The sequence below is a fragment of the Carcharhinus amblyrhynchos genome, chromosome 3, assembly GCF_965287045.1.
Source record: "Carcharhinus amblyrhynchos chromosome 3, sCarAmb.v2.hapA, whole genome shotgun sequence".
Taxonomy (NCBI): domain Eukaryota; kingdom Metazoa; phylum Chordata; class Chondrichthyes; order Carcharhiniformes; family Carcharhinidae; genus Carcharhinus; species Carcharhinus amblyrhynchos.
In genome coordinates, this window is record NC_137326.1 from 1,142,215 (window position 1) to 1,168,360 (window position 26,146).

Here is a 26,146-nt window from a genome sequence, read left to right on the forward strand (position 1 = left end):
CTTGGCTTAGCTGGATGAACTAAGCTCTGGAGCATATTGGAGCTTTTACTTCCTATTGTCTCAAAAACTGGTACAAGCAACTCGTTTTCAATTTCATTCACTAGAACAAGGCACTGAAAACACTCTGCAAAGGAACTCTGATTAAGTTTCTTCATTGAAAAGGACCCATGGTGCCTAACTCAGCCACCATTTCTCTTGCAACCAATTGGGACTCAAGCCTGCTCAGTATATATTTTTCTCTCCCCAGTGCTTCCCTTTTTACCCCAGAAACCATTGACTTGATGCATTTTGTTTTTCTCTCAGCAAAGCATCCCTTCTTTTTAAACATGCCAGATATTACCAGGAATCTCACTCTTCTGATTGGAAACCGCCCCCATTCCCGCTGTTAAAACCACTTAGATCTTCCACCCTTTGTCAACTGTGTAGTGAGTCTCTTGCTCTGCCTCTACGCTGCAAAACAGTGTATTCTGTCCCCTCCCCCAGCCTAGGCAGAAACACAATATTTTCACTTCTTGGTCTTTCTTCACTAGCACTTCGATCTTTAATCCGTTATCATTATTAGGGGAGGTGAGATCCTAGTGGTATTTTTCGCTAGACTAGACTATCAATCGAAAAACTCAGCTAATGTTCTGGGGACCCAGTTTGAATCCCACTGCAGCAGGTAATGGAAATTGAATTCAACAAAAACTAGAAGAATCTACTTATGACTATGAAACCATTGTTGATTTCAGAAAAACCCATCTGGCTCACTAATGTTGTCTAGGGAAGGGAATCAGCTGCCCTTACCTGGTCTGGCATTACAGCCACGTGGTTGACTTTCAACTGCCATGGGCAACTAGGGATAGGCAATAAATGCCTCCAGCCAGTGATACCCACATCCCATGAATGAATAGAACAAGTTCCTTTTCATCCAAGGTTTATTGTTCATAAATACCTTCACTGTTAATTGACTCCTCACAAAACTGGGTATATGTTGAAGTGTCTGTAAACTCTTGTAGATCAGTATACCATCCAAAAACACCTGCCAGTCAGACATCAAAACAGTCCGAGTTCCTCCCTACTCTCCTACATCCGCACCTGTACTGCCTTCAGAACAGGCCTATCACATTTTAGATGTTGTCTGTATGTTGGCTGCAGATGGATAATGTTATGATCTGTTTCCCAGGAGGTGGTCTATACACTGCCACGTATGCATCTACTATATTACCGTAACATTGATCCAGACTGTGTTGAACAAGTGGGATAGGTGACATGCTGCTACAGAGTGGGAAGGTGCACCAAGAGGGAAAGCGCTTTGAAGTCCAAGTATAAACACTGACTTATCACCTGATCGTGAAAACGCACCATTAAAACAATTCACAAGAACACAAGAACTAGGAGCTGGAGTAGGCCATCTGGCCCCTCAAGCCTGCTCCACCATTCAATAAGATCATGGCTGATCTTTCATGGGACTCAGGTCCACATAATACCCTCCCCGTTCAAACATTTATCTATCCTTGCCTTAAAAACATTCAATGCGATAGCCTCAACTGCTTCATTGGGCAGGGAATTCCACAGATCCATAGTCCTTTCAGCAGCTTTGTTATTGTTCGGTCCAGGCACGTATACCAGCATAACAGTAATCTGACCAAATTTACATGGTAGGGCCTGAATGACAATGAGGGTTTCAGTCTCTGGTACACACTTGTTCAGCAGAAAGTACGTCATCCAGACAGCCATCAATCCAGATACACAGCCCAGCACCAATTCATTTCTATAATGGTGCTTTATCTATTCTCCCTCAACTCCAACATTACTACAGCCCTTACGGAGCCATATCTTTGTGAAACAAACGAGATTGCTCTGTTTAAAATCCTCTTTAAATAACAAATGGGACAAAGTTGCAGCAAGAGTTACAATTTGATGACCACATATTTGACAGAGTAATCACTGGGTGTCGTTTCCCCTGCCTCCACAGTCTGTTCCAGACTCCAGCTCTTGTGCCTCGCCTCTTTATCTTAGTTTTTCTTCAGCAATTTTGTTGTTTCGCATGGGTTGTCATGGACAAGGACAAGAGAGTGGCCTTCGGGTGAGTATGCTTAACTGGGCGAGGGCCAATTTCATCCAAGTTAGATAAGAGCGGGGGAGTGTGGATGAGGAGTGGCTATTTGAGGGCAAATCCACATCTGGCATGTGGGAGGCTTTTAAAGGCCAGTTGATTGAAGTGCAGGACAGGCACGTCCCTGCAGAAACAAAGGATAGAAATAGCAGGATTCAGGATCCATAGGTGACAAGAGAAATTGTAAACTTAGTCAAAAGTAAGCAGACAATAGGTCTGGGCATCTAAAAACTGTCAAAGCCTCTGGAGTATACTGAAAGTAAGAAGGAACTTAAATGTGGAATTAGGAGAGCTAAAAAGAGACCATGAAATGTCTTTAGCAAACAGGGTCATAACAGTTCCGTCACATGAGGACAGACTAAGTTGATTAGGATCATATTCACTGGAGTTTAGAAGAGAAAGCGGAGGATCTCAAATTTTTAAAATTCTAACAAGGTAGGTTCAGAAAGAATGTTCCCAATGGTTGGGGGGTGTGGGGGAGGAGGGGAGGGTCAGAACTAGGGGGCTCAGTTTGAGGATAAGGGATTAGAACTGAGGGGAGAACTTTCTTCACTCAGGGGGTGGTGAATGTGTGAAATTAGAACATAGAACACTACAGCACAAACAGGCCCTTCGGCCCACAAGTTGTGCCGATCACATCTATACCTACCAAGCCATAGAACCATCTGTAAATTCCAATGCCATTAGATCCCATATACTTATCCAGAAGTCTTTTAAAAGACCCCAGCGAGTTCGCCTCTACCACCACCGACAGCAGCCAATTCCACTCACTCACCACTCAGTGAAAAACTTTCCCCTACCATCTCCTCTGTACTTGCTTTCCAGCACCTTAAACCTGTGTCCTCTCGTAGCGACCATTTCAGCCCTGGGAAATAGCCTCCGAGAATCCACCCTATTTATTCCTCTCAACATTTTATAAACCTCTATCAGGTTGCCTCTCAACCTTCATCTCTCCAGGGAGAAGAGACCTAGCTCCCTCAACCTAAGGCATGCCTCCCAATCCAGGCAACATCCTTGTAAATCTCCTCTGCACACTCTCAATAGCTTCCACATCTTTCCTGTAGTGAGGCGACCAGAACTGCACACAGTACTCCAAGTGGGGTCTGACAAGGGTCCTATAAAGTTGCAGCATTACCTCCCGACTCCTAAACTCAATCCCTCGATTAACAAAGGCCAGTACACCATACACCTTCTTGACCACATCCTCCACCTGCGAGGCCGATTTAAGAATCCTGTGGACCCGGACCCCAAGATCCTTCTGCTCTTCAACCCAACTAAGACTCCTACCCTTGATATTGTACTCCTTCGTCCCATTGGTCCTGCCAAAATGGACCACTACACATTTATCCACGTTGAAGTCCATCTGCCACTTCTCCGCCCAGTCTTGCATCCTATCTATGTCTTGCTGCAACTTCTGACATCCCTCCAGACTATCCACAACACCAACCTTCGTATCGTCGGCAAGCTTACTAACCCATTCCTCCACTTCCTCATCCAGGTCATTTATGAAAATGACAAACAGCAAGGGTCCTAGAACAGATCTCTGGGGCACTCCACTGGTGACCGACCTCCATGCAGAAAAAGACCCATCCACAACCACTCTCTGCTTTCTGCAGGCAAGCCAGTTCTGGATCCACAAGGCCAAAGCCCTTTGGATCCCATACCCTCTCACCTTCTCAAGAAGTCTTGTATGGGGGACCTTATCAAACGCCTTGCTGAAGTTCACGTAAACCATGTCCACCGCTCTTCCTTCGTCAAATGTGTTCAGTCACATTTTCAAAGAACTCAACTAGGCTTGTAAGGCATGACCTGCCCTTGACAAAGCTGTGCTGACTATTCCTGATCATGCTAAACTTCTCTAAATGCTCATAAATCTTGTCCCTCAGAATCCTCTCCATCAACATCAAATTCACTAGTAGTGAGGCCAAAACGTTGTCTGATTTCAAAGGGAATGGCAGAGTAGGCTCAAAGAGCCGAATGGCCTACTCCTGCTTCTAGTTTCTGTGTTTCTCTGAATCCCAAGGATTTTTATGCATGTATTAGAAACAAGAGACAACCATCAACCAAAGAAAAGCCTGACCGCGCGCCTTAAATGACTATCGTCCAGTGACTCTGACATCCATCATTATGAAAGATTAGTTGTGGCATGAATCAACTCCGGCCTCGCAGATTGTCTGGATCCACTACAGCTCACCTACTGCCGCAACAAGTCCACAGCAGATGCCAGCTCCTTGGCCCTACACTCAACCCTGGAACAACTAGATAAACAAAGACACTTATGTCAGACTCCTATTTAAATAGACTACAGCTCAGCCTTCAACACCATTATTCCTACTAAACTTATCTCCAAACTCAGTGGCCTGGGGCTCAGCTCCTCCCTCTGTGACTGGATCCAAGACAAGACTCCCTAACCCACAGACCACAGTCAATAAAGGTAGGCAACAACACCTCCCCAATGATTATCCTCAATACTGGTTCCCCACAAGGCTGTGGCCTCAACCCCCTACTATACCCCTTATACACCAATGACTTGGCCAAATTCCCCTCCAGCTTGATTTTCAAGTTTACTGATGACACCACCGTACAGCGTGGTATGACTCCTGCTCTGCCTAAGACCACAAAAAAACTACAAAGGGTTGCGAACGAAGCCCAGTTCATCACTCAAGTCAGTCTGCCATCCACTGATCATCTACACTTCCCGCTGCCTCAAAGCAGCTAACATAATTAAGGACACACACACACACACACACACACACACACACACCCCTTCCATTGCGAAGGCACACATCTGAGATCATGTACCGACTGACTCGAGAACAATTTTCTTCCCTGCTGCCATCAGACTTTTGACTGGCCTACTTTGCACTAAATTGATCTTTCTCTACATCCTAGCTATGACTGTAACACTACATCCTGCACTCTCTCCTTTCCTTCTCTATGGATGGTATGCTTTGTCTGTATAGTGCACAAGAAACAATACTTTTCACTGTATACTGATATACGTAACAATAATAAAATCAAAGAGAAAGAGTAGGCTCATTCAAAGACAAGGGAGGAAAGTTACGTGTGGGGCCGCAGGAAGTGGGCGAGATCCTTAATGAGTACTTTGTAACAGTATTCACCGAGAAGGACATGATGGATAGAGGTCAGGGATAGGTGTGTGAATGTGACAGAGAACATCAATATAAAATCGAAGAGGGAAGTGTTGAGTCTACCTTAATGCAATTTAGGATACAAGCCCCCCCGGGTCCGGATGGGATCTATCCCAGGTTACTGTGGGAAGCAAGGGAAGAAATAGCTGGGGCCTTGACAAATACCTTAACATTCTCTTGATCACAGGCGAGGTTCCAGAGGACTGGAAAATGGCCCACGTTGTTCCCTTGTTTAAGAAAGGAAGCAGGCAAAACCCAGGGAATTACAGGCCAGTAAGTCTGACATCAGTGGTGGGGAAGCTTTTGGAGAAGAAATGAGGGACAGGATATACGCACGTTTAAAGGAAAATGGTCTAAAATAGTTGGTGACTGGAAGTATGGTTTTGTACAGAGAAGACCAACTTGATTGAGATTTTTGAAGAGATAGAAAAAAATTGATGAGGGAAGGGCTGTAGGTGTAATTTATATGGATTTTACTAATTTATATGGATTTTACTAATTTATATGGATTTTACTAATTTATATGGATTTTACTAATTTATATGGATTTTACTTTGACAAGGTCCCACATGGTACACTGGCACAAACACTAAAATCACATGGGATTCGGGGTGAGCTAGCTTGGTTATAGAAGATAGAGTAGCTGTGGAAGGATGCTTTTCAGAATGGAGATCTGTAGCTAGTGGTGTTCCAAAGGGATCAGTGCTGGGACCTCTGTTGTTTGCAGTACTTTCCTCCAGATCATTTATAAAACTTTGCAGATGACACGAAGATTGGTGGAGTTGCTGGTAGTGCCGGGGATTGTCAGAGGATACATAAGGATATAGATAGATTGGAGACTTGGTGAAATAGCAGATGGAGTTTAATCTGGACAAATGCAAGGTGATGCATTTAGGAGGATTGAATGTGCGTGTGTGAATTGTACTGTAAATGGCTGAACCCTCAGGGACATTAACAGAGGGATTTAAGCTTCTACGGTTTCCTAAAAGTGGCAACACAGGTGGCCAAGGTGATTAAGGCAGCAGTTGGCATGCTTGCCTTCATCAGCCAGGGCACTGAGTACAGGAGTTGGGAAATCATGTTGCAGCTAAGTAAAAAGTTGGTGAGACCGCATTTGGAGTGTTGCATGCAGTTCTGGTCACCACACGATCAGAAGGATGTGGAAGTTTTGGAGGGAGTGCAAAGAAGGTTCACTAGGCTGTTGGCTATGAAAGGTTGAATAAACTAGGATTGTTTTCACTGGAAAGACGGAGGCTGAAGGCAGACCTGTTAGAGGCGTACAGAATGGATAGTCAGAGGCTTTTTCCCAAGGGTGAAAGTGTCAGTTACAAGGAGGCACAGGTTCAAGATGGGAGAGGTGGATTTAAGAGAGGTGTGCAGGGGAAATCTTTCACACACAGTGGTGCATGCCTGAACACACTGCTGGAGGTGGTGATGGAAGCAGGCACATTAGCAACATTTAAGAGGCATCTGGATGGATACATGAAAAAAGGGACGGAATAGAGGGATACGGACCGAGTAAGAGCAGAAAGTTAGTTGTGGCATTATGACCGGCATGGGCTTGAAGGCCCTGCTCCTGCATTGTACTTTTCTTTGTTCTATAACAATGTCCATGCAGGAGTGTACGTCTTGTCTGCAATGAAACTCATAACCCTCTGATTATTATCAGGTACTCTAATGGTTTTCAGTGACTTCGTAACCTCCAGTTGTAGCAAAGTTTTTGCACATTACCACAGTCAAGATGGACTGAGCAACACATCACAAAATCCACTTTCTTACTTGCCACAATGCAAGAGACACCAGCTCCCACAGGTAAATGAAGCACAAGGCCAGCATCATAGCCACGCCCCAGAAGAAGTGACATCACAGGAAGTTTTCTTCACTAACTCCTCAATTTCACCCTGCAGTTGAGGGGACCAAAACTAGGCGAAGTCCTCCAGATACGTGCTACAGGCAGCAGGCTGCTTACAGAGTAGTGTGCTTCAATTTGTAAAGGTCCTATTAATACAACCCAATATCATTAGCTGCTGCTCAGCATAGCTCCTGAACTTTGTATACACAATATTTCAAGCTGTTTTTCTTAACTTCCAGTATTGTTCTTTGTTTTGTACCATGTAGATCCCATCATCAAGCAGAACTTACCAGGTATATCTTGGTTAAATGACATTCGCCAAAGAGTGTGACCCCTTCCCCAGACCTTCTTGTAGATACACCCATTGTATTGTTAGAGAGGGAATTCCACGATTTTGAGCCAACAGTGAAGGGATAGTAAAGAATTCCAAGGCAGAATGGTGTGTGGCTTGGAGGGGAAGTTGCAGGTGGTGGTGTTCCCTGCTGCCCTTAGCCTTCTTGAATACGGCCAAGCTGCATTACCCCTTCTCAAACTTTAATTCACACGTTTCTCTGATGCCTTTCCTCGGTTGCCAGTTGAGAGAGAATGCTTTTGTTTGGTTCTACTCTTACCCATCCAAACACATCCACTCCACTCCGCAACCAGACTTATCCTTGGACACTCCCCTCATTGACATACCGTTGCTCTGGAGCACACGAACTCCTGCCCTGCAGCAGCCATTTTACAGCTATTAATTTTCAAATTCACCCAATCTCCCCCAGAAAATCCCAAATAGCATTTCCATCAAATTCTGGATGTGCCACTTCAGGACACAATATAAATCTCTGCAGTTACAGACGTAATTACACTCATACCTGGATTTGCTGCGCCTGTTGCTGCATTTGGTGCTCCTGTTGTTGTACGGTCGATGTTACGGGACATGCAAGCTCAAGCAGGGAGCCAGCCACCTCAGTGCTGTCTGTGTAGATGTTGTTTCCACCTTGCTGATACACGGTCATGGTGGCCTGCTGGAATTCTTGTAAGGCTTCGGGTCCTTTTGCAGCTAGCGACTCCAGGAATTCTTTCATTCGATGTTGGGGAATGGTACGTACTTTCAATCGAATGTATTCCTCAAATGACATGGTGTTATCCAACGAGTTATTCATGGTGATAGTTTTCCTGGATTCCTGGACAATGTTTAGAAAAAAAAAATTATGGATACTTTTCAACTTTTAACTTCTCTTAAAACACACCACTGCCAAAAAGCGGTCTGTTTCCAGCACCAACTAATTAGAACTGCAAGGGTGATGGACACATATTTGGCCAAGTTTAACACCGTCATGGCTTTCCTCTCAATAAATTTCACCAAAAAGATAAATTTCTTTATTGAAAGGAATTAAACAAAAGTAAACACAATGATTGGACTTGCACATACTAAATCTTAGATACAATCAGACACCATGGCTTCGGGCTCCTATTTCCCCTGGAGCCATCAACTGCATTGTACTCCATGCTGTATTCACTCAACTCGCAGATCAAAACATGTTGTCTCCTTCCTCACCACCTTGTAATATTGTGCCTCGCTCCAAGATGTTAGAAGCCTGGTTAATGAGCATAAATCACTTCAGTCTTTGCACATGAATGAACATATCAGCTGTGGCAAGGTCAAAGGTTGCAAAGAACGTTGCATAGAAACAGGCACTGGTACCCCATAAGCTTCATTATTGCCCTACTCACACACCACATCTTTTTAATTGACCTCTCCCCACCCCCCAAAATAAATTCCTTCTTGAAAGGAGTATTGTGGAGTCTAACACATGACAGAATTTAAACTACATCCAAATGAAGTTTCTACTTTATGTATATGTGGTCAACTTAAAATTGTGCCAACCCCCCTTGTTGATAATTCATCATTAAACATCTTCATTTAGATCATCCCTTAACTTATTCACCTACTAACGAGTACAGCACCAAATTCTCAACTCCCTTCATAACTGTAGCCTTTATTCCTGGTAACAACCTACAGAATTTTTGAAACACTTTTGCCAGTATTTGGAAGAGACACTAAAGACTATTAGTATAATGGTGAGGCTATTAGTCTGCAGAGGCTCTTTCATGAGAAACATTGAAGGATTCTTTCCAAGGTCAGTACAAAGGTTGACAATAGGACGAGACAAAGATAGTTTATAGTAAACTGGGAAAATCATTTAATTAGGGTAAAAGACAGAAGATCAAAGAGGTGAATTTAACATGACTCAGAACCAGTTTATAACCCTTAACTGCATGAGCTTGATTTGCAACTGCAGAGGACGAAATAGGAAAGAGATAACATAAAATTCTAAAAAAAGAAAAAAAAAACATGCAAACCCATGCAGATTGTTGAAAGAAATGTTCAAGGGCCAACGAATGTTGAACGGAGGTGGATGGATGGGGAGAGATCAGATTTATTAGTCCCAGCAGGAAATGAAATCTGATACGACACTGACAAGAATAAATAATAATTACAACAGAGAAGCTGAAAATTAGGATATAAGAACATAAGAAATAGGAGGAGTAGGCCATCCAGCCCTTCGAGCCTGCCCCGCCATTCAATAAGATCATGGCTGATCTGTCGCTGCTCAGTTCCACTTTCCCGCTTTCTCCCCATAACCCTTAATCCCCTCTCTTATCAAAAACCCATCAACCCGCGTTCAAATTTACAATAAGCTATTGTAAATGCAGCACAAGTTGGAGAATGCCAAGTTCAGTTGAAAATGTTGAGAGGTGAGGCCACCCCCGTCCCCTGCCAAACAACCACAATTTACATGAGCTAAATAGTGGAAAAAGGTCACACTTTTTCTAAATGCATAGAACAGAGTCCTACAGTGCAGGAGGCGGCCATTCAGCTCGGGTCTGCACTGAATCTCTGACACAGACTCTTCCCAGGTCCAAACCCCAGACCCCACACGTTCATCCTACCAGTCCCTCTAACCTACACATCTTGGGACACTAAGGGACAATGTAGCATGGCCAATACACCTAGCGTGCACATCTTTGAAGTGTGGGAGGAAACCAGAGCACTTGGAGGAAACCCACATAGGCATGGGGAGAACAGGCAAACTCCACACAGTTACCCAAAGCTGGAATTGAACTCAGGTCCCTGCCACTGAGAGGCAGCACTGCTAACCACTGTGCCACCACTCCACCCCATATGTACGCAAACCATTTGCTATTGAATTATCTAAACTCCTGAACTGTAATTAAAATATCATCCAGGTAACATTGTACACCAGAAAAGCCACATAAAATTTACTCTTTGGAACAGGGTGGTGTGGGTGTTTTTCCCAAAAGAAACTGTTATAATGAAAAGTACATTTCAGCAATGACAGTAAGCAATGGTAGAGATTCAGCAGCTACATTCATCTGTAAATAAGCTTGCAAAATCTTGCTGAACTTCTGCTCACCTTATAATCCAGCAAACAAATCTTCGATTAAAAGAAGTGAATATTGATCAGTACGCAACACTGGAACCATGGTTGTTTTAAAATCGCCACAAATACAAACTGAAACATCCGGTTCCTTAAGAACATAACAAATAGGAGCAGGAGTAGGCAATCTAGCCCTTCGAGCCTGCACCGCCATTCAATAAGATCATGGCTGATCTGTCGCTGCTCAGTTCCACATTCCCACCCTCTCCCCATAACCCTTAATCCCCTTGCCTATCAAAAACCTATCAACCCGCGTCTTAAAAATATTTAGCGAGGCAGCCTCCACCACTTCAACGGGCAGAGAATTCCAGAGATTCACCACCCTTTGAGTGAAGAAGTTCCTCCTCAACTCCATTCTAAACCGCACCCCCCCCCCTCTTTATCTTGAGGCTGTGCCCTCTAGTCCTACTGTCCTTTGAGCGGGAAGAGCCTCTCCACCTCTATCCTATCCATCCCATTCATCATCTTATATATCTCAAATGAGATCTCCTCTCATTCTTCTAAACTCTAACGAGTACAAGCCTCGTTTATTCAGCCTCTCCTCATAGTTCAACCCCCTCAACTCCAGTATCAGCCTAGTAAACCTCCTCTGCACTCCCTCCAAGGCCAAAATATCCTTGCGTAAGTGCGGCAACCAAAACTGCACACAGTACTCCAGCTGCGGCCTCACCAGTGCCCTGTACGGTTGCAGCAAGACCTCCCTACTTTTATATTCAATCCCCCTTGCTATGAAGGCCAGCATCCCATTAGCCTTCCTGACCACCTGCTGCACCTGCAGGCTGGGTTTTTACGACTCATGCACAAGGACCCGGAGGTCCCTCTGCACTGTCGCCTGCTGCAGTTTTTCGCCATGTAAGTAATAGTCCTTCCTACCATTATTCCTACCAAAGTGGACAACTTCACACTTGCCAACATTAAATTCCATTGGCCAGTTCCTGGCCCATTTGCCCGGCCTATCTAGATCCTTCTGCAGACTTTCCACATCCTCCGCACAATTTGCCGTTCCACCAATCTTGGTGTCATCAGCAAATTTCGACACCGTACACTCAGTTCCCTCCTCCAGATCATCTATATAAATGATAAATAGCTGAGGCCCCAGCACCGATCGCTGGGGCACTCCACTAGTCACCAACCGCCAATCCGAATAGCACCCACTGACCCCCACTCTCTGCCTCCTATTTGACAGCCAATCCCCTATCCACGCTAAACACCCTACCCCCAACTCCATGCCCCCTAACCTTCTGTAATAACCTCTTCCTTGACAGATACGATGGGTGTAGCTCAGTTACCCATTGTAACTGACTCTAACACGCCAGTTAACAAGTCATACTAACTGTTTAATCAACCTTGGGACAAATTTGCAATGGTACCATCTTTGCTTTGAGATTTTCTAGGCAACTATTAGGCTCTCTCTCGCGTTTCACTTGAACTCCCACCATTGAGCCAAGTGTCTCTTCAGATACACTCTTGCATTTATCCGTAAGGTATAGGTCTGTTTTCACTGACCAGTCAATTTTCTCCAACGATGATCTCCCAAATAGAGCTGGAAAATCATAGACCACACAAAGGGGCAATTCCGTTGTTTGTCCACTCAATTCTATATCCAACATGATGTAACCTTTTAATTGCACAATCTTTCCAATATATGTTCTTAAAATCACATCAGCTGATTTTAAAGGAAGATGCTTTAGCTTTTATTTGTATGTAGATTCAGGAATTAAAGATACAATAGCACCAGTATCAACCTCCAACCTAACAAACTGTCCAGTTGACATCAGAATCTGAGACTCATCCTATATGGATAAGAATTTCAGCTGGAGCTCTTCAGCATATTTTTGGATACTCTTCTGCAGTGGGAATTCCTTTGTAATTTTGGCACATCAGTAACATATTTGTTGCTGTTTTGACTTATGGCGAGTTCAACTTTTGAATCTTCATTCCTGCACCAAATTGTGAAGCCTCTTTAGCAGCCAGTTCCATCAACACTTTGATTTCTCCTGATGTATGCTTACTAAGCAATCTTCTTTGGAAATCCTCAAACTGGACGATCTTGAAGAGTATCTTCCAATGACTCACTAAACTCAATTTTTTTAATTTATTAGTGTCACAAATAGGCTTTCATTAACACTGCAATGAAGTTACTGTGAAAATTATCTAGCCAACACACTCCAGCACTGTTCAGGTACATTGAGGGAGAAGCTAGGTGGATTGGCCATGCTAAAAAGTGCGTCTTTCAGACTTTGGGAGGAAACCGGAGCACCTGGAGGAAATCCACACAGACACTGCAGTGACCCAAGCCGGAATTGAACCCAGATGGCTGGCGCTGTCAGGCTGCAGTGCTAACCACTGTGCCACCACGCTGCCCTTTGTTAAACCAGTATTTTTAAGGTTGCCACAAACTGAGCAAAGCCTTTCACTTGATTTTTCAGTGGAACCTGAAGTGCTCCACGAGGATCAATGGCTTTGGAGTGGAATGTTCGAGGATTTTTGTCCAGTCATCCCAAGTTTTGGTTCCTGGCTTTGCTGAATGAAATAGTTCTGGAGCAAATGGAAGGTTTGACTCCCAATCGTACTGAGAAAAGCTGACATAAGCAATTAGTTTGCAATTTTATTCTGTTATCCATTGTACTGAAAACACTCGGCATAGGAACTCCATGATTCATTTTCTTCACAAGAGATCCCGTGGATAGACTATGAAGCTAAACTCGCACTAAATATAAAAAAGGACAGTAAGAGTTTTTACAAATATATAAAGAGGAGGAGGCTGGCTAGAGTGAATGTTGGACCCTTAGAGGATGAGAGGGGGGATTTAGCAGTGGCAGATGAGGAAATGGCTGAGGCCTTAAATAAGTTTTTTGCCTCGGTCTTCACGGAGGACGACGCGAATAGTTTGCCGGATATTAAAGATAGAAGGATGGTAGGAGTTGAGGGCCAAAGTGTGATTACTGTCTCTAGAGAGGTAGTGCTTGATAGACTAACGGGACTGATGGTGGGCAAGTCCCCAGGACCGGATGGAATGATCCCAGGGTTCTGAAGGAAACGGCAGAGGTGATAGTGGATGCCTTAGTGATTATTTACCAAAACTCGCTGGATTCCAGGGAAGTGCCGGAAGATTGGAAAACGGCTAATGTTACGCCGCTGTTTAAAAAAGGTAGCAGACAAAAGGCAGGGAATTATAGGCCGGTTAGTTTAACGTCTGTCGTTGGAAAAATGCTTGAATCCGTCAAAGAAGAAATAGCGAGGCACCTGGAAAGGAATGGTTTGATAGAGCAGACGCAGCACGGAATTGTTAAGGGGAAGTCATGTTTGACAAATTTATTGGATTTCTATGAGGATGTGACTAGTGCAGTAGACAGAGGGGAACTGGTGGATGTGGTGTTTCTCAATTTTCAAAAGGCGTTTGATAAGGTGCCTCATGAAAGGTTGCTTCAGAAGGTTAGGGTGCATGGATTTGGGGGTAAGGTGTTAGCGTGGATAGAGGATTGGTTGTCTAATAGGAGGCAGAGAGTTGGTATCAATGGGTGCTATTCTGATTGGCAGTTGGTGACTAGTGGAGTGCTACAGGAATCGGTGCTAGGGCCCCAGCTATTTACCATTTACACAGATGATCTGGAGGTGGGGGCTGAGTGTAGGGTGACGAAATTTGCTGATGACACGAAGATGAGTGGAAAAGCAAATTGTGCGGAGGGTGTGGAAAGTAAGTCTGCAGAGGGATCTAGATAGGCTAAGCGAGTGGGCGAGGACCTGGCAGATGGAGTATAATGTTAGCAAGTGTGAGGTTATCCACTTTGGCAGAAATAATAGGAGGAGGGGTTACTATTGGTATTTTAAAGGGCGAAAAGCTGCAGCATGCTATGGTGCAGAGGGACCTGGGGGTCCTTGTGCACGAGTCGCGAAAACCCAGTCTGCAGGTGCAGCAGGTGATCAAGGCGGCGAATGGAATGCTGGCTTTTATAGCGAGGGGGATTGAATATAAAAGCAGAGGGATCTTGCTGCAACTGTACAGGGCACTGGTGGGGCCGCAGCTGGAGTACCGTGTGCAGTTTTGGTCGCCGCACTTGCGCAAGGATATTTTGGCCTTGGAGGGAGTGCAGAGGAGGTTCATTAGGCTGATACCGGAGATGAGGGGGTTGGACTATGAAGAGAGACTAAATAGACTGGGTCTGTACTCGGAGTTTAGAAGGATTGGGGGGGGGGGTGGATCTTATAGAGACGTATAAGATAATGAAAGGGTTGGATAGGGTAGAGGTAGAGAGATTCTTCCCGCTCAGAAAGGATAGCAGGACTAGAGGGCACAGCCTCAAGATGGGGGGGGCAGTTTAGAACAGAGTTGAGGAGGAACTTCTTCACTCAAAAGGGTGGTGAATCTCTGCCCATTGAAGTGTGGAGGCTACCTCGCTAAATATATTTAAGACGCGGGTAGATAGGTTTTTGGTAGGCAAGGGAATTAAGGGTTATGGGGAGAAAGTGGGAAAATGGAACTGATCCACTTCAGATCAGCCATGATCTTATTGAATGGCAGGGCAGGCTTGAAGGGCTAGATGGCCTACTCCTGCTCCTATTTCTTATGTTCTTATGATCCTAATCAACCCACCATTTCTCTTAAAGGCACTAGGCGCCTTGAGACTGCTCAGTATATATTTTACCCAGTGCTCCTTTTTCACAGTCAACTATTGACGATATATTTTTTCCCCATACAGCAAAGCATCCTTTCTTTTCAGATATGTGTTGTCGTCCATTTTGGCAGAACCAACGGGATGAACGAGTACACTATTAAGGGCAGAAGTCTGAGTAGTGTTGAGGAGCAGAAGGATCTTGGGGTCCGGGTCCACAGGACTCTTAAATCGGCCTCGCAGGTGGAGGAGGTGGTCAAGGCGGCGTATGGTGTACTGGCCTTCATTAATCGAGGGATTGAGTTTAGGAGTCGGGAGGTAATGCTGGAACTTTATAAGACCCTTGTCAGGCCTCATTTGGAGTATTGTGCGCAGTTCTGGTCGCCTCACTATAGGAAAGATGTAGAAGCTATTGAAAGGGTGCAGAGGAGATTTACAAGGATGTTGCCTGGACTGGGAGGCATGCCTTATGAAGTTAGGTTGAGGGAGCTGGGACTCTTTTCCCTGGAGAGACGAAGGTTGAGAGGCGACCTGATAGAAGTTTACAAAATGTTGAGAGGAATAGATAGGGTGGACTCTCGGTTTGAAATGGTCGCTACGAGAGGACACAGATTTAAGGTGCGGGGAGGGAGGTTCAGAAGTGATGTTAGGGGTAAGTTTTTCACTCAGAGGGTGGTGAGTGAATGGAATCGGCTGCCGTCAGTGGTGGTGGAGGCGAACTCGCTGGGGTCTTTTAAAAGACTTCTGGATGAGTATATGGGGTTTAATGAGATTGAGGGTTATAGATAGGTCTGTAGGTTGGTAGGTGATGTGGTCGGCGCAACTTGTGGGCCGAAGGGCCTGTTTGTGCTGTAGTGTTCTATGTTCTATGTTCTATTCCAGATACTGCCTGAAATCTACTCTTCCGATTGTGTAATCTTAGAAGAGGCATTTTTTCCAGAGTGTTTTGTCTTTGTTTTTTGTCTTGTAAGAAATTAGATATGGCTCTTGGGGCTGAAGGAATCAAGGGATTATGGGGGGAAAAGCAGGATCAGAGTATTGAATTTGACAATCAGTCATGCTCAAAATGAATGGCAGAGTAGGCATGAAGGGCCAAATGGCCTACTGCTGCTTCTATTTTCTCAATAAACCAAAATCCCAATTCATCGTCAATTCTCTTTTTGTAAAATTCTAACCGTGCTAGGAATTGTGGGTTTTAAAAATAAAGATGTGGTTTGCACACAAATTCAAATGAGCTACAGGTTTATTGAAGGAGCTGTTGCCTGTGCAAATTGAAGTAAAATAGCAGTCTCTCAACACCCTAATGATATCACCATCAAATCATGTGATCAGCTCAAAGCAATCTGCAAACATTAAAATATGTAACAGGGTCAAACAATGCATGTAAGCAAATAATTCCATCCACTTACTGAGTTACACTGGGATATGGATATCAGGGATGCTCTTTAGTAGTGCTCATGAAAGTTTATTACTCTCACCTCTGACACACATTGCTTCTTTCAGTATTCCTCTCAGTCTTTACATGATAACAATGTTGTTATTCGTCCGTCATCATCGATGAGGACCTCAACACCATTAGTCATTTTGAGACTGGTTGCGGTGTGTCTGAATATAACTGATCAGGGCCAATTCGGGCACGGAATGTCCTGGCACATATTGGACAGACTTGCGTAGACACTGTAGTTGTTGCACTGGTGGCTCTGAACTTGCGCAGCTTGCACTTAAGTTGTGCTTCAGCAATACACCTTTTGTGAGCTTGACAGCCTTTGTGGATGAGGCAGCACCAGGTAGGGCGGCTTCGTGTCAGCGTTTCCCAGGTGGTCGTGTCAATGTCACGCGACTTCAGGGAGGCCTTGAGTGTGTCTTTGAAATGTTTCTTCTGCCCTCCATGCAAGCATCTTCCAGCAGAGAGTTCCCCAAAAAGGAGCTGCTTGGGTATCCGCTCGTCTGACATACAGATGACATGACCTGCCCACCGGGTCTGCGCTCTCATCAGCAGTGTATGGACTGATGGTAGACTTGCCCTAGAGAGAACTTCAGGTATCTGCTACTTTGTCTTGCCATCGGATGCATAATATTCTGCAAAGTCATGTGGAAATGATTGAGCTGTCTTGCATGCCTTGAATACATAGTCCACATTTCACAGGCATACAGGAGGGTAGTGAATACTGCGGCGCTGTAGACCTTCAGTTTTGTTGCTGGGCTGATTCCTCAATGTTCCCATACAGTGGGGCGCAGTCTATCGAAAGCAGAACTTGCCTTTGCTGTTCTGCAGTTAACTTCAATAGTCACTGCTTGGGAGAGCGAGCTGCCAAGATAAGTGAACTGGTCCACTGCCTGTAGTTTCTGCCCTTTGATTGTGATTATGCGTTCTGTGTACGGTGCATGAGGAGCAGGCTGGTGCATGACTTCGGTCTTTTTAATGTTGATGGTGCATCCAAAGTTGTCACAAGCTGTGGAAAATTTGTCCATACTGATTTGCATCTCTGGCTCTGAGCCAGCATACAGAGCACCGTCATCGACTAAGAGGAAATCTCTCAGAACAGTCTCCTTCACTTTGGTAATAGCTTGAAGTCTCCTCAGGTTGAAGAGTTTCCCATCCACTCTGTACTTGAGGCTGATTCCAGCAACACTGTCCTGGAAGGCATCTTTCAGCATGGCAGTAAACATCGTGCTGAACAGAGTGGGTGCGAGCACACAGCCCTGTTTGATGCCACTGGTGAAAGGGAATGCCGCAGGAGTCTCAGCCATTATGGAACTGGTGTACCATCTGAATGGGGGGGGGGGGGGGGGGGGGGGGGGGGGGGGGCGCGCGCGCGCGGCGGCAGCAGCCAGCCAATGACATGATTCTCCACAGGCCTTGTTGGCTTACGCTGTCAAAGGCTTTCGCAAGATCAGCAAAGGCTGTGTAGAGCTCGTGATTCTGCTCCTGACACTCCTGAAGTTGGCGTGCAGCAAAAATCATGTCAGTCGTCCCACAACTTTTGCAGAAGCCACACTGTGACTCTGGAAGCAGACCCAGCTCCAGATGATTTAGCAGGACTCTTGAGGGTTTTTCCTGCAATGGAGTGAGATTCCTCAGCGGTTGTCGCATACTTGCCGATTGCCCTTCCTCTTGTAGAGGTGAATGATGGAAGCATCTTTAAGTTCCTGAGGAATGGATCCTTGCTTCCAAAAGGACTGGAACAACTCGGTGAGCTTCTCGATAAGTGCAGGACCAGCAGCTTTATAGATCTCTGCAGGTATGGCATCTGCCCCTGGGGCTTTGCCACTGGATAGCTGGCTGACAGCTTTCGTGACTTCGGCTACTACTGGTGGGACATCCATGGCGCTGTTGATGTCAACCTGGGGAATCCTGTCTATTGCCTCAACGATAATAGATGACGGTCGGCTGAGGACAGATTCAAAGTGCTCAGCCCATCTCTGCAGGATCTGAGCCTTCTCTGTATTGAGAGTTGTAGCACCTGTACTCAGGAGGGGGGAACTCCCGAGGGATTGAGATTCGTAGAGTGTGTTCAGGGCTTCGTAGAACCATTTCAAGTCGCTCCTGTCAGCGTATCCCTGTATTTCATCTGCCTTGGCGCTCAGCCAGGCATCCTGCATTTTATGCAAGCGTCCCCATAGATAACATGGTAACAAACACTATTTCGATAGCACGCACTGGCAATCTGCTCCATTCTCACCTATAATAAAAGCCTGTATTCATTCAAGACCTGGAAAATATTCAGACTTGGGCTAAGTAGCAAATAATATCTGTGCTACACAAGCATCAGACATCAACCTTCTCCAACAAAAGACTAAGCTCTTGTTGCTGGGTCAATAATCCAGAATTCCCAAACAGCACAGTGGGTGTACCTACACAACATGGACTGTAGCAGTTCACAAAGGGGGCTCACCACTACCTTCTCTTGGGCAATTAGGAATAGGAAATAAATGCTGGCCCAGCCAGCAACACCCAAGTCATGTGAATGAATAAATTAGCAAAACTACCAGTCCCAATCTATTTCAAGCAGATGAGACCAATGGCACAAAAATAAGCAGTAAATAGAAAAGGAAAATTTGAAACAGCAGTTAGCTGTCATTACACACAAACTAACCTGTGTTTAACAATGCAATTTTATCTTTCTACAGAACACAACTAGAATGCACAACTACAGGCTATTATCCGATGATCACCAAGAAATCCAACAGGAATTCAAAGAAATTTAACTCAGTGGTAAGAATGAGGAACTTGCAACTCTCATATGAGGAGAGACTAAGTCAGTTAGGATTATATTCACTGGAGTTTTGGGGTGGGGTGGGAAAATCTCAGAAACTTATAAAATTCCAACAGGTTTAGACAGGGTTGATACAGAAAGAATGCCTTCAATGGTGGGGGGAATCCAGAACTAGGGGTCATAACTTGAGGATGAGGTCAACTTTTTAGAACTGAGGTGAGGAGAAATTTCTTCACCCAAAGGGTGGTGAATGTGTGGAATTCACTACCACAGAATGTCGTTGAGGTCAAAATTAGATATAGTTCTTGGGACTAAAGAGATCAAGGGATATGAGGAATGGGGGAGAATTCAGGATATGGAATTCGATAACCAAAAGAGAAAATGCTGGAAAATCTCAAAGTCTGATAGCATCTGTAAGGAGAAAAAAGAGCCAATGTTTCGAGTCCAGTCGACCCTTTGTCAAAGATAATGCAATTAAAAAAGGTACCACACTGATGCTTGGGGAACACCACTGCCGACTGTCCTTAAGCCATTTCTTTATCCAAGCTGACACAACCCCCCCTCCCCACCTGTTTTGAGCTTCAAATGTGTTATCCATCCTTTTTGCATGTTATTTTGTCAAATGTTGCTCTAAAATCCACATGGACAATATCCACCACAATGGGAATGTGCATGGCTACAGGAAGGGAATGATATTAGGTAAATTATTCCTTCAGAGGGCCAGTAGAAACAACTGGCAAAATAGGCTCCTCCTGTGCTGTAAATATTCTACAGTTCGAACCTTCACTCGGTTCTTCAAAGTTCAGCTGGATTAGTGTGATTTAACCACTACTAATATGCGCTCTCTCTAATTTATTCAAACCGTTCCAAGTGCTGTTGATTTATTTCTCTTGGTTTTATAGTTTCAAAAAAAAAACTCCCCATATCCAGGGAAGATGACAAGCCCTTCTGCTATCCCCACTTCCACTTCCTTTTGCAACCTGGGATGCAAGCCACCTGGATCATGTGAGCTGTCCACTCCAAGCACAGCCAGCCTTCCTACTGTATATATATTGGGGTGGCACAATGGCAAGCACTGCTGCCTCACAACACCAGGGACCTGGGCTCAATTCCAGCTTTAGGTCACTGTGTGTGGAGTTTGCACATTCTCCCATGTCCGCATGGGTTTCCTCCCACACTGCAAAGATGTGCAAGTCAGATGAATTGGCCATGCTAACTTAATCCTAGTGTCAGAGGGATTAATGGACTAAATAAGCGGTTGCAGGACTAGGGCCTGGGTGGGATTATGATCAGTGTAGACTCAATGGGCCAAATGGCCTCCTCCTCTGCTGTGGGCATTATACGATAAATTCCTTTTGCAATTTGCATCTTATCCTCTTTCATTTCTGCTTCTATTTTGTAAGCATCCTGTTCCTTATTATTGCCTTATCCTGCACTACCTGCTTACTATTTACAGTCATGCCAGAAAAGATTTCCCATTAACGTTAACTTTCATTTTATTCCTTTTTTTGCTACTATTTTCGTCTTCACTTTCTCTCTCACATCACTGTACTTCTCCTGGTTCTCATTTGAAGAATTTACCCAAGAGGTCTAGTTAGAATGGACATGGAGAGGATGTTTCCACTAGTGGGAAAGATTAGAACTCGAGGGCACACCCTCCGTGAAGGGATGCTCTTTTAATACTCAGATGAGTAACAAGAACACAGAATACACTCTGGGTGGGGACTTCAATGTCCATCACCAAAAGTGGTTCAGTAGCACCACTACAGACATTGTTGCAAGACTGGATTTGCAGCAGGCAAGAGAACCAAGAGGACAAAACATACATTCGTGACTCCTCAGTTACTGAAGCACTCCATGTCAATTGCAACAATACCTGGACAAGTAACATCTGCACCACACGAGTACCAGGCAATGGCAATCTCCGACGAGGGAGAATCTAACCATCACCCCATGACATTCAATGGCATTACCAATGCTGAATCCCCTGCTATTGACATCCTAGGAGGTTACCACGACCAGAAACAGAACTGGGCTCACTACATTATGGCAGATGGAGTTTAATTTAGACAAATGTGAGGTGGTGCATTTTGGTAGATTGAACCAGGGGCAAGACTTATTCAATTAATGGTACGGCGTTGGGGAGAGAGTTACAGAACAAAGACATCTAGGGGTACAGGTTCATTGTTCCTTGAAAGTGCAGTCACAGGTGGACAGGGTGGTGAAGAAGGAATTCGACATGCTTGGTTTCATTGGTCAGAACATTGAATACAGGAGTTGGGACGTTTCATTGAAGTTGTACAGGACATTGGTAAGGCCACACTTGGAATACTGTGTGCAATTCTGGTCACCCTATTATAGAAAGGATATCATTAAACTAGAAAGAGTGCAGAAAAGATTTACTAAGATGCTACCAGAACTTGATGGATTGAGTTATAAGGAAAGGCTGAACAGACTGGGACATTTTTCCTCTGGAGCGTAGGAGGCTGAGGGGTGACCTTATAGAGGTCTATAAGATAACGAGGGGCAGAGACAACATAGATAGTCAATATCTTTTCCCAAAGTTGGGGGAGTCTAAAACTAGAGGGCATAGGTTTAAGGTGAGAGAGAGATATAGAAGTGTCTAGAAGGGCAATTTTTTTCCCCACACAGAGGGCAGTGAGTGTCTGGAACAAGCTGCCAGAGGTAGCACTACAGGTAGGTACAATTTTATCTTTCAAAAAGCATTTAGATAATTACATGGGTATAGAGGGGTATGGGCCAAATGTGGGCAATTAGGATTAGCTTAGGGGTTTTTAAAAAAAAAAAGAGGGCAGCATGGACAAGTTGGGCAAAGGCCTGTTTCCATGCTGTAAACCTTTATGATTCTATAAAAATACTGTGGCTACAAAAGCAAATCAAAGACTGGGAATCCTGTGGCAAGTAACTCACTTCCTGATCCCCCAAAGCCTGCCCACAATCTACAAGGCATAAGTCAGGAGTGTGATGGTACACACGTCACTTACCTGGATGAGTCCAGATCCAATACTCAGGAAGGACAATGCTGCCTGCCTGATTGAAACCCCATCCGCAAACATTCACTCCCTCCACCACCAATGCACATTAACAATAGTAGACTAGGCTTGTACTCGTTAGAGTTTAGAAGAATGAGGGGAGATCTCATTGAGATGTATAAGATGATGAATGGGATGGATAGGATAGAGGTGGAGAGACTCTTCCCGCTCAGAAAGGACAGTAGGACTAGGGGGCACAGCCTCAAGATAAAAGGGGGGCAGTTTAGAACGGAGTTGAGGAGGAACTTCTTCACTCAAAGGGTGGTGAATCTCTGGAATTCTCTGCCCGTTGAAGTGGAGGCTGCCTCGCTAAATATTTTTACATAAGAACATAAGAAATAGGAGCAGGAGTAGGCCATCTAGCCCTTCGAGCCTGCCCCGCCATTCAATAAGATCATGGCTGATCTGTCGTGGCTCAGTTCCACTTTCCCGCCCTCTCCCCATAACCCTTAATCCCCTCTCTTATCAAGAACCCATCAACCCGCTTCTTAAAAATATTTAGCGAGGCAGCCTCCACCACTTCAATGGGCAGAGAATTCCAGAGATTCACCACCCTTTGAGTGAAGAAGTTCCTCCTCAACTCCGTTCTAAACCGCCTCCCCTTTATCTTGAGGCTGTGCCCCCTAGTCCTACTGTCTTTTTTAAGACGCGGGTTGATGGGTTTTTGATAAGAGAGGGGATTAAGGGTTATGGGGAGAGGGCGGGAAAGTGGAACTGAGCCACGACAGATCAGCCATGATCTTATTGAATGGCAGGGCAGGCTCGAAGGGCTGGATGGCCTACTCCTGCTCCTATTTCTTATGTTCTTATTTACCAGATGCTCGACAGCAATTCACCATGGCTCCTCTGACAGCATTTTTCAAACCCAGGACTGCTTTCCCCTAGAGGGGCAAGGGCTGCAAACATATGGGAACACCATTACCAGAAGTTTCCCTCCAAGCCACAAACCACCCTGACGTCGAAGTATATCGACTGTTCCTTCACCGTTGCTGCGTCAAAATCCTGGAGCTTCCTTCCTACGAACACTGAGGGTGTACGTACACAGTAAGATGTCTCACAACACCAGGTTAAAGTCCAACAGGTTTATTTGGTAGCAAACACCACTAGCTGTCGGAACGCTGTTCCTTCGTCAGGTGAATGGGAGTTTTCCTTTTGGACTTTACCCCCGTCCAAAGCCAGCATCTCCGCATCAGGTGTACTTACACCACAGGGACTGCAGAAGTTCAAAACAACAACTCAGCGCCACTTTCTCAATGGCAATTAGGAATGGGTAAACGTTGGCCTAGCCAGCAATAAGCTTTCCCTTGACATCAGTAAGATGAAGGATAGTCATCGACTTCAGAAAAGTGGAAATAGTTGAGAGCTTCAATTTTCTAGGTATCCAAATCACTAACAATCTGTCCTGGTCTCTTTACATTGATGCTATATTAAAGAAAGCCCACCAATGCCTCCACTTTCTCAGGAGATAAAAGAAACTCGGCACGTCCGCTAGAACTGCCACAGAAACATTCTTTCTGGTTGTATCACAGCTTGATATGGTTCTTGCTCTGCCTAAGACCACAACGATCTACAAGAAGTCATGAATGTAGCCCAATCCATCACACAAACCAGCCTCTCAACCATTGACTCTGTGTACACTTCCTGCTACCTTGACAAAGCAGCCAGCATAATTAAGGACCCCACACAGCCCAGACATTCTCTCTTCCACCTTCTTCCTTTGGGAAAAGATACAAAAGTCTGAGCTCACGTACCAACTGACTCAAAAGCAGCTTCTTCCCTGCTGCTGTCAGACTTTTGACTGGACCTAGCTTATATTAAGCTGATCTTTCTCTACACGCTAGCTATGACTATAACACTACGTTCTATACTCTCTCCTTTCCTTCTCTATGAACGGTATGCTATCTGTATAGTGCACAAGAAACAATATTTTTCACTGTATATTAGTAACGTTGACAGTAATAAATCAGGCTTTTTGCCCACAGTGGTAGAAGCTGGCTCATGGCCGAATGGCCTGCTAACTCCTGAACGTTATTTGGGAATGTTCAGTGTCGGCCTCACCAGCGGCGCCCACGTCCCATTAAATAAAAGGCCAGGCTGGGCCGGCCAAGGAGCAGCCCCGATCCCCTCACTGCCTTGGGGGGGGGGGGGGGGGGGGCGGACCGAGAGGCCCCATGCGGGGGAATGGGATGCTGCCCAGCACCGCTCCCCGCGGGCTGCGGACAATGAGGCGCCAGCCCGCCGCCCGCCCCTTCCCCCAGCTCACCCCGGGCACGCAGGCGGGCCTGCGGCCTACTCGATCCTCGGTGTCGGCCGAAGCCACGATCCCGCCCGAGGCCTTGACGTCAGCACGTATTCGCGGGGGCGTGCACGCCCGGGTGTCGCGCCCCAGGGCTAGGAGCGCGCGCGCGCTCGCCCTCGCCGCCACCCACCTCCTCCGCCGGGGCCTAGCGCGCGCCTCTCGGCCCAACCGCCCGCCCGGGGCCCCGCCGCCGACACTCGAGTCCGCTCACCCCCTGCAGCCACATCGCAGGCCGGGCCGGCTTACCTGAGCCCGCGGCGGTGTGTATGCTTCCCCCCTGTCCCTGTGCCAGGGCTGCTCCCGGTGCCTGTCCCGGGGCCGCTCCGCTCTCTCTCTATTCTTCTCTTTCCCTCTAAATCTCACACAGCGCCATCTTACAGCCAGCCCGCCCGCAGCCAATCAGCGCCGCCCACTCGCCCGCAGCCAATCAGCGCCGCCCACCCGCCCGCAGCCAATCAGCGCCGCCCACCCGCCCGCAGCCAATCAGCGCCGCCCACAGCCAATCAGCGCCGCCCACCCGCCGATCAGCGCCGCCCACCCGCCCCGCAGCCAATCAACGCTGCCCGCCCGCCCCGCAGCCAATCAGCGCCGCTCCGCGGGTCTGCCAGGTACAGACGGAGGCCATTCAGCCCTTCTGGGCGGTCCTACCATTCACTGAGTGTCTGGCTGTATTATTGTAACATGTATTAACATACAGTGAAAAGTAGTTTTCCTTGCGTCCTATAGAGACAAAGCATACTGTTCATGGAGAAGGAAAGGAGAGAGTGCAGAATGTAGTGTTACAGTCATAGCTAGGGTGTAGAGAAAGATCAACTTAATGTAGGGTAGGTCCAAGCAAAAGTCTGACAGCAGCAGGGAAGAAGCTGTTCTTAAGTCGGTTGGTACGTGACCTCAGACTTTTGTATCTTTCTCCTGATGGAAGAAGGTAGAAGACAGAATGACTGGAGTGCGTGGTGTCCTTAATTATTCTGGCTGCTTTGCCGAGGCAACAGGAAGTGTAGACAGAGTCAATGGATGGGAGGCTGGTTTGCGTGATGGATTGGGTGACATTCATGACCTTTTGTAGTTCCTTGCAGTCTTGGGCAGAGCACGAACCATATCAAGCTGTGATATAACCAGAAAGAATGTTTCTATGGTGCATCTGTAAAAATTGATAAGTCGTAACTGACATGCCAAATTTCCTTAGTCTTCTGAGAAAGTAGAGGCGTTGGTGGGATTTCTTAACTATAGCGTCAACATGCGGGACCAGGGCAGGTTGTTAGTAATCTGGATACCTAAAAGTCTGAAGCTCTCGACCCATCGTACTTCATCCCCGTTGATGTGCAAAGAGGCATGTTCTCCTTTATGCTTCCTGGAGTTGATGACTACCTCCTTTGCTTTGTTGACATTGAGGGAGAGATTATTGTTCCTGCACCA

At 45.8% G+C, this 26,146-nt stretch overlaps 1 protein-coding gene across 2 annotated transcripts in view; it reads right to left on the bottom strand.

The window, feature by feature from the left end:
* The window catches only part of qrich1 (glutamine-rich 1), a 68,911-nt gene extending 43,828 nt beyond the window's left edge, over positions 1-25,083 (bottom strand). Inside the window, exons 1-2 of one of the 2 annotated variants that reach the window (XM_080218600.1) lie at positions 24,977-25,083; positions 7,957-8,268 (exon numbers count right to left, since the gene is read on the bottom strand). In XM_080218600.1, the coding sequence (XP_080074726.1) occupies positions 7,957-8,247 (291 nt within the window). In that variant the 5' untranslated portion in view covers positions 8,248-8,268; positions 24,977-25,083. Of the gene's footprint in view, positions 1-7,956; positions 8,269-24,694; positions 24,782-24,976 lie in introns of those variants that run through there. The other variant, XM_080218601.1, reaches the window with a different exon arrangement.
* Between the last annotated feature and the right edge of the window lie 1,063 nt (positions 25,084-26,146).